Genomic DNA, 9,807 nt, shown 5'->3' with positions numbered 1-9,807 from the left:
CTTACAAGAAAGTAGAGAAAATAAAATGTTATTAAGGAAATTATAAAGGAGAGAAAATACACTTACAGTATTTATTGAAAAAATCCACGTATTAATAGACACATGTAGCTCAAACCCACATTGTTTACAGGTTAACTGTAATCTGAAAAAACAGGATGGTTCAGATAAACTGAGAAGGTGGGAATGGGGATAGTTAAACTTATACATTTTCTGGGATTAAGGTAGCATTCTTTGGAGTTCTCTGACAGATGTGAAGTCACAAGTCATAGGTTTGAAACCAGATCTGATCCTGCTCCAGTTAATTATCCCCTCTGAGCCTTTTTTGATCTATCTCACAGTTACTGTTGATTTTCATTGACCATATGCATTTTAGTCAGGACTTTTCAGCAAGAGATTGGACCTAAATAATGACATCAAGCATAAAAGGAGTTTTTTAGACCTGTACTGAAATTAAGGCAACTTAGAAGCCAGAATAGCTTTAGAAGCCTTAGGAATGGGAATGTGGACTAACATTGGTTCTGTGTGAGTCATCTGCCCAGTGACAAAGGTGTAGAACTGGTCAGGCCTGAGCTGATGGCCAGGAAGATGAGAACTGTGATTGGCAACCTTCCCAGAACCATGCAGTTCCCCAAAGGGCAGACTGAAAGACAAATATCAGTTGAATCTAAAAAAAGATATCACAAGCAAAAGTGCTAATAAATACAGACAATAACATTAATAGCCATGAATGGACACTTCCCCGTGTTCTGGACATAGTGTTAAGCATATCTCAGGTAGTACTATGTGGTATGTTTGGAGAAAAGCCCAGGCTATGCACACACAAAGCACTATTAGGATATAGTGTGGGAGAGGGGTGGGATGTAGGCTCAGGTGATGAAGAGCCTTGAATGGAGGCTAAGTTAGATTTGATTTTGACAAGTTAGAGCCAATGCACGTTAATGCACAGAAGATACACAGCCACAGTTCCATATTAGGATAACTTGGATTAGAGAAGGGAGAAATGGGAGATGAGGACTTTCATTAAGAAGCCATTTCAAGTGCAAGTTAAGCAAAGATCTGAACTCAGTAGGTGGTCGAGTGGATGGAAAGAAAAAACAAAACAAAAAAACCCACTTGTGAGGCAGTGGAAAAGAACTGTAAGAAGTGATGGCTGAATAGAAATGGATTTGAGAGCTAATAAGAGTTCCCAAGGCTAAAAAGTCCACAGTGGGGGTTAAATGAATGATGGTACTGAGTAGCTACAATGGCAAAGTAAGGGGGTGAGAACTGATTTAAAGGGAGAATTTGATTTTGTGCATACTGAGTTGGAGTAGGCAATAAATTCTCAGAAGGAGGTATCAGGCAGTCAATTCCAAATGTGATACCATGTCTCATGAGAAAACTTGGGGCAGGGAAAAATCAATCTTCTGGGATAGATGAGATGATAAAAAGCTGGCAAAGATGAAGAAGAAATGAACATACTTAAATCCTAATGCAAAAACATTTGTTTAGTCAACAGATTTATAAAATTTTAAAAATTTAAATTTATTAGGATTTATTAATAACAGTTACACAGAATAAAGTTCAGAAATTCATCAACTATGATCACCAATATGTGCTTCTTTGTGGCTTTTTAAACTATTTGTCATGATTCAAATTTATTCATTATAGTTGAAATTCATACATAGCTTCACAATATGGATATTACAGGTCTCCCATCAGTAAAATTAATGAAAACATATCTTTCATGAAAGGCACATAAAGAATCTAAACTAACACATTTAAGGAATTTTGATAATTTTGAATTTCTTTACATTACAAAGAAGAAAAACAAATCCCCAAGATGAAACAGATATAAATGCAGTTTGTGGTTACCCACCCCCACACACACATATTTCAACAAATATACTTCAACAAAATGACAGAAACAACTTACCCACAAGCTTACTGAAAGGCTAACTCTTTCAAGATGAGTGAAAAAGACAAGTAGGGTGGGGAATGCTGTTCACTTTGATGAAGCAAAGTCACAAGATACATCATGAGTAATCAAAAGAAAAATGACTATTGACATTCAACATCTAGCTGATATGTAACACTTATTTGAACAGACATACAATCACTGACTTTATTAAATACTATTACTCATTTTCTAAGTGTAATTGCCTGTTTCATTCTCAGAAATAATAGTACAATTTAAAAAATAATATAGACTTAAGCAAGTGGAGGAAATTTGAATAATCTAAGGGGAAAAAGTAATTTTAGTCAAGTGTGATAATTAAATTTGAAACTAGTTACATATATGAATTAAAAGCTTGTATTATACCAGCAGCAGAATATTTAAAGATCTTTCTTGTTATCTTCCAAACAAGGAGCTATCAATATATGCTAGGTACAAGGGATTTCCCAAAGGAAATACACAAATGAATGTCACAAATTCATTATGCTGATATATTTTTTACCCAAAAATGCTCTCATCATCCACCTAAACTTAGTTATAAATAAAAAGGTAGTTATTTAAAGTGTATAAAAATTAATTTGGCATCATCTTTAAGGCAATGCCTGAATATCATCCAAATATTAAAATTCAAAGTGAAAACAAACCAACTGAATAAAAATTAAGTATTTATAAGTCTAAGAATAGTAAAATATGCAATTTTAGTTCTTCAAACCAAATCTACTATAGAAGATCAGCATGCAATCTTAAAAGAAAAAAAAAATAAAATGTGTATGATGTTTAAATAATTAATACAAAGGAAGTTATATTCATCCTCTTTAAGAACATTTCAATAAAGCATTAAATTTAAAGAACAAATCATGTTACTAAAATAGTCTGTGCAATGTTTATACAAATGACATTTTTAGGATTATAAGATAATCAAGATAAGGGCTGCAATCTTTCCTAATATTAATTGCTATACTTAAAATTTACAGGGCATGAATATAAATAAAGCTGTTCAAAACTGGTTAACGAGGCAATAGTCTGGCACTGAGTACAAAGTACTTAATATTTCTGTTACTTCCAAAGCAATCACACTATAATTGTAAGTGGCAACTCTTAAAACTTAAAAGTAATGTGGAAAACTAAAGTTATAAATACATGTATACATACATTTGCATATTTACACGTACACAGAAATCATCAATACACTAGAGCCCAGCTTTAACACTGCCCTTAGGTTCCCAATGCAGGACCACCTTTCACATTTTTACTTAGCTTAAAAAACAAACAGAGCAACTTTGGTCAGGTCCGGATGTGTTTGCCGTATACTACATTCTGTGTTGCTGCAAGACTCTAGTCTAGAGAGATCCACATATAAGTACTCATTTGGTTTGAGAATGCATTTTAACCATTCACGGCAAAACTTAGAAGAGACCACAATCTTTTAGATTATTTTTTATGATGACATCTGTTACGGCATCAAAAACAAACTGCACATTCTTAGTATCTGTGGCACATGTGAAGTGGGTGTATATTTCCTTTGTGTCCTTTCTCTTATTGAGGTCTTCAAACTGACATTGAATGTATGCAGCTGCCTCTTCATATGTGTTTGAGCCTGAGATGGGAAAGGAAAAAACATGAGAAAAGTTAAAATATGTATACAGCTAAGAAAAATGGGCCTTAAATATTGAAATCAGTTATTTAAAGCAGTTGGACTTCATAATTATATTTTTTCCTTATAGAATAAGAGAAACTATTTCTTCTAAATGAAAAACACCCCATATTAACTACCTTTTAATGACTCTGTTACCCTTTTGAAAAACCCTGAAACAAAAAGCATTCCACATGATTTTTGTTCCTGCTTCAATCTCCAAATACCAGATCCCTCCTTTTTCTTATTCCTTACACTCTATAAATCCCAACACAGAACCACTTAGTTCCATGATAGTGACATGTATGTCAGTTACAGCCTAGTGGCTGATCAAGAAATGCTGGCTGAATGCTGATCAATATTTTTATTCCCTTTCCTTATTAAAAAACTATACAAGGGTCTATAATGTGGTTTATGGCTATCAGTTAAAGAAAGGGAATGACACACTCCACCTTTCAGGTAACTGACTGACTAAAGACTTGTGAGTTCAAACACACCAGAAATTGTTGGGCAGTATCTAAAGATAATCACATGCATAGTTTGTGACCCAATAATTCAGTTTCTAAATGTGCCCTTGACATAATTATATTCATATGTTCACCAGAAAACATATAAAGACTCTTAATAGTTTAAGAAACAACCCAGCTAATTCTGGTATATTCATAAAACAAGTTGCCATACAGTAATGAGAAATGAGAACGAAAGAACTACTGCTACCCACAATAACAGGGATGCGTTTCATAAACATACTATTGATCAAGTAAGCGAGATACAAAAAGACTATATACTGTATGATTCAACTGATGTTTAGAAAACAGTTAAAGAAGGTTGATACCTTAGAAAACAGTTAAAGAAGGTTGATACCTATCAAAATTAATCAATGAGGATAAGTCATAATAATGGTTACTCTGTGTGTGTGTGTGTGTGTGTGTGTGTGTGTGGAGGAGGGAGGGGTGGACATGATGGGTCTTCTGGGAACCTGGAAATATTCTACCCCTTGACCTGAGTGATAAAACATCAGTATTTCCACTTTTAAAAATTCAATGAACTTCACCTTAAGTGCTGAGTATTTGTGTATGTGTATATTTTGCATGTACATAGTTAATACTTCAATCAAATGCTCATTGGAAAATAATTATTAACTCTCTCTTGCAATAATAACACAACACTATTTGCCTGGCTTTCAAGGTCTTTTATACCCAGCCTGCTCTCTCCCTCATGTGAAGTTCACTTCATGGCATGAGAACGCAATATACAAACACCATCTGTGTTACTGCAGCTTTCACTGAGTGCCTAGCTCAATTTCCTGTATATATTCTGGGTAGCTAGTTATATTACTCAATCTGATTTTAGGTCTTACTAGTAAGAAAAGAATGGCTAGTGACTTTTTGAGCATGTTTTCATATGTCTCTGGGCCTTCTGTATGTCCTCTTTCGAAAAGTGTCTATTTAGATCCTTTGACCATTTTTTGATTGGTTCATTTATCTTCCTTTTGTTAAGTTGTATGAGTTCTCTGTAAATTTTGGAGATTAAAGCCTTATGGGAAATATCATTGGCAAATATGTTCTCCCATGCAGTGGGCTTTCTTGTTGTTTTGTTGATGGTTTCTTTTGCTGTGCAGAAGCTTTTTATTTTGATATAGTCCCATTTGTTTATTTTCTCCTTAGTCTCCATTGCTCTAGGAGCTGTGTCTGTAAAGATATTGCTATGATATATGTCTGCTATTTTGCTGCCTATAGAGTCTTGTAGGATTTTTATGGTTTCCCATCTTACATGTAAGTTCTTTAGCCATTTTGAGTTTGTTTTTGTGTATGGTGTAAGTTGGTGGTCTAGTTTCATTTTTTTGCATGTATCTGACCAAATTTCCCAGCACCATTTATTAAAGAGACTGTTTTGACTCTATTGTATGCTCTTGCCTCCTTTGTCAAATATTAATTGAGCATAATGGCTTGGGTCAATTTCTGGGTTCTCTGTTCTGTTCCATTGGTCTATATGTCTGTTCTTGTGCCAGTACCAGGCAGTTTTGAGAACCGTGGCTTGGTAATATAGCTTAGTATCTGGTAATGTGATCCCTCCAACTTTGTTCTTCTTTCTCAGAATTGCTATGGCTATTCTGGGTCTTTTTTTATTCCAGATGAATTTTTGGAGAGTTTGTTCTAGATCTTTGAAATATGCCATTGGTATTTTAATGGGGTTGCATTGAATCTGTAGATTGTTTTGGGTAGTATGGACATTTTGATGATGTTGATTCTACCAATCCATGAACATGGTATGTTTTTCCATTTGTTTATGTCTTCCTCTATCTCTTGTTTCAAAGTATGGAGTTTCCTCAAAAAGTTAAAAATGGAACTCCCATTTGACCCAGTAATCCCACTTCTAGGACTATATCTCAAGAAACCAGAAACACCAATCAGAAAGGATATATGCACCCCTATGTTCATACCAGCACAATTTACAATAGCTAAGATTTGGAAACAGCCTAAGTGCCCATCAGCAGATGAGTGGATTAAAAAATTGTGGTATATCTATACAATGGAATACTATGCCGCTATAAAAAAGAAGGAACTTTTACCATTTGCAATAACATGGATGGAACTGGAGAGCATTATGCTAAGCGAAATAAGCCAGTTGGAGAAAGATAAATATCACATGATCTCACTCATATGTGGGATATAATGATCAACATAATTTGATGAACAAGAATAGATCCAGAGACAATGGTGGGCGGTAGGGTTAGAGAGCAACCAAAGGACTTGTATGCATGCATATTACCATAACCAATGGACACAGACACTGGGGCGTTGGGGGCTTGCCTGGGGTGGGAATGGCAGGAGGGGGTCAATTGGGGAAAAAGGAGACATATGTAAAACTTCAGACAATAAAATAAAATGAAATAAAATAAAATAAAATAAAAAAAGAACAACAACAAAAAAAAAGAGAAAAGAATGGCAAGTATGGGGGTAGGAGAGAATGTGTTAGGTATTTTCTAACATGTGATAGAAGTGTCCTAAACAAAGCTAAGTATAGATGATAACCTGGTTCAAGAATGGAGAATTGGGCCCTAGCTGGTTTGGCTCAGTGGATAGAGCGTTGGCCTGCAGATTGAAGGGTCCCAGGTTCAATTCCAGTCAAACGCATGTACCTCAATTGCAGGCTTCTCCCTGGCTTGGGCCCTGGTCGGGGTGAGTGCAGGAGGCAACCAATCGATGCTCCTCTCAAATCGACATTTCTCTCTGTCTTTTCCTCTCTCTTAAAATCAATGGAAAAAATATCCTCAGGTGAGGATTTAAAAAAAAAAAAGAATTGGGAGGTTTGTGATATAATTCAAAGGGAGATAGAAATTTGAGAAAAACAAAATACACTGAGTTTAGTTTGAGTTTCAGGTGCTAAAAAACAAGAATGTGCTCAACAAGTAGTTGGAAATGCAAGCCCAAGGCTCTAGAGAGAAATTACAGTTGACAACAGAATTTCACCTGAGAATAAATATGACCCTGCAAGGATGGAGCGCTAAAAGATTATAGGATGGCAGCTAGAATGTGGTGAACTGCCAACATGTAGATAGAAAGCAGAGGGGAAGATAGAAGCAGGTGGAGATAGACATGAACTGAGTAGTTGAAGGCTACATAGGTTTCTTCTATAAAAAGCAATAGCCATAGGAATTAAGAGTTGAGGCTGAAGCAAGAGGCACCTGAGTCAATAATTAGGGCATGCAGTGAAGATTAAATTATTACATTAACACTAGGAATGAAAAAAAATTCTGAGATTAGGGATTCTTTTTAACTTGACAACCTAAGGGAAATTCTTGTATATACTGTATACCTGGCAAAGAAAGAGCTAACAAGCATATTCCTTGTTGCTCTGAAATCCCTGTAGGTATGTGATTTCTATCAATGCATTTGGGTACTCTGGTAATATTAGTACAACATGGCTACTTCACAGTAGAAAATGACAAAAATAATCTAAAAGACAGATGAAAGTAAGGGCAAAACTAAGCCACCTTGATTCTAGATAACTTCAATCTTGGAATTAGTACTATAAATAATTTTATTCCTAATAAACACTAAAAGTGTTTTGTTATAAGGTGACTTAGGATACTATAACTTTCAAAAAGAAAATAAAAGTTTTAAAATAAGAAAATGTGTGAAATTATTTTGAATTGAAGTATAACTTTGCAATATACAAAAAAGGGCTATAATAATTAGTGTGCTTATATGTATTGAAACACCCCCTGCCCCCGACCCCTGGTTCCAATGAGAATTTAATTAATGTTAGTCTGGTGGTTAATGATGCTATAGACTTAGGTCTGGATTTGGACTCTGTTTCTTCATTTAAGTCCTGGGAAGTAAGAGCACTGATACCACAGGGTTGTTTTAACATCACCTGTGAAAAGGCAGTGAATACTTATCATACAATTTCCTCAATACAAGACCAACTAAATTTTTGTTTATAACCAAACAAATTCTTGAGACTTATTTTAAAACAGAAAGAATGGGGTGAAGGTAACTTGTATATATTAGCTACCTTAACCAAACTCTTCAGAAATTTTAGATTTAGAGACCCTATAAACCAGTGATAGTCAAACTGTTTTAAGGCACAGAATTCTCTTCATTAAAATATTATTCAGATGAAAGCTAAGTCACTCTGCTTTATTTCCCTTCCTTGCACCCACTTTCAATAGCAGGAGTCCAGGTGTTCCAAAAATCAAACTAAACCATAACCAATGCTTTAGCCCACTTCTGATTGTAAAGACGGGGACTGAGACCCAGCTACATTAACTGCTTTGTTCAAGATCAAAGAGCTAATTATGGAAAAGCCAGGACTGTCTCTCAGTCACCTTTTCTTACTGCAGATCATTTTCTTTAGTCGTAAAAGTAAAATGCCATTAATCACCTCATTACCAAAGTTTTGGATTGCATGTGAAACCTTCCCTGACTCCTGCGTGTTAACTCACAAATTCCTTCTTCATTTTTACCCCTCACATTTATTGTTCATGTTCATGGCAGCATGCGGCACTGCTATTGTTTGTCTATTGTACATCTATCTTTGAGATGAGACAAGAAGCAAGACATGTCAACTAGATGAAGAAATCCTTACTGTAAATTTATGAAGAACTGAAGTCATCACAAAAAACTAATTATACAGCTTTTCCATAAAATGAATGTTAGTTTCAATAATCTAACCCACATCCCAAATAACTACTTGTGCTTGAATGTACTATGATAAGTAATTTCTTTTAAAGGAAAGAATTACTAAGCCAAGGGATTAAATCAACAATTGAAATCTTGTTTTACGGGAAATTTCACTGGGATATGTATGACTTGACAAGTTATTCACAGAAAGTAAAATACCTGCATATTCTGGGTAGCATATAGTGAGAGGGCTCTTTTTGATTTTTTCTTCGAAGAGATCCTTCTTGTTTAGAAAAAGTATAATGGATGTTTCTGTAAACCATTTGTTGTTACATATGGAATCGAACAACTTCATGCTTTCATGCATTCGATTCTGTAGTAAAAAGGATACAATGAGTTTGTCATAATGGCAAGAATTTTGAGAAATGCTACTTTAAAAAAATAACAGATATTGTAACAAGATAGAACTTAGCTGTAAAATAGATAACCTACTCCAAAAATATTTTTCTGGCATTTAAGAACAAGCACCTTTGATTTGGGGCGAGATGAGTATCTACATCAGTCGTTAATCACTTTTGCATTCAACAATACTCGCTGGGTACCCACCAGGTGTCACTGTGCCTGGGAACGCCCTGCCGGGGGGCCTTGCTATCTAGGGATGCCAAGTGCAAACATTTGAAAAGATCTCATAATTACAGAGTTAACTGAACTTTCCATTAAGAGATAAGTAAAGTCTTTTAAAGATTAGTAAATTAAACTGAATAAGCTGAACCACAATTAGCCTAATACTCTGACGATAAAGGTATGGTAGGGGAAGGAAACCTCATTCCGTTTCCTGCCTCCCAGTATTTGCAGTTTCTAAAAGGGCACCGGTGTATTTCTTAGTGCTGCCGGGAAGAGGGAACTGCATGTGTGAGGGGCACTGCACCTACTGCACTGTAACTGCATACACCTGAGTTTAAAGAACAGAAAACTGACATTTCTATCTTCTTTTTTCCAGTTCGTACTAAACTTCACTCTTTCGTTTAAAATTAAGTTTCTGCTTGAGTTGATACTTAAAAATATTTTCCCCAGACTAACAGTATACTGAAATACATCTGAAAATTACA

At 35.1% G+C, this 9,807-nt stretch overlaps 1 protein-coding gene across 1 annotated transcript in view; it reads right to left on the bottom strand.

Moving 5' to 3' along the window:
* Nucleotides 1–1,499: 1,499 nt before the first annotated feature.
* Nucleotides 1,500–9,807, bottom strand: part of GNAI1 (G protein subunit alpha i1) — an 81,615-nt gene continuing 73,307 nt past the window's right edge. The window contains exons 7-8 of the mRNA XM_080665763.1: nucleotides 8,918–9,071; nucleotides 1,500–3,533 (exon numbers count right to left, since the gene is read on the bottom strand). Of these exons, the coding sequence (XP_080521889.1) occupies nucleotides 3,343–3,533; nucleotides 8,918–9,071 (345 nt within the window). The 3' untranslated portion in view covers nucleotides 1,500–3,342. The remainder of the gene's footprint in view (nucleotides 3,534–8,917; nucleotides 9,072–9,807) is intronic.

The sequence above is a fragment of the Plecotus auritus genome, assembly GCF_963455305.1.
Source record: "Plecotus auritus genome assembly, chromosome: 4".
NCBI classification, from domain to species: domain Eukaryota; kingdom Metazoa; phylum Chordata; class Mammalia; order Chiroptera; family Vespertilionidae; genus Plecotus; species Plecotus auritus.
This window is presented reverse-complemented; position numbering and strand designations above follow the sequence as displayed.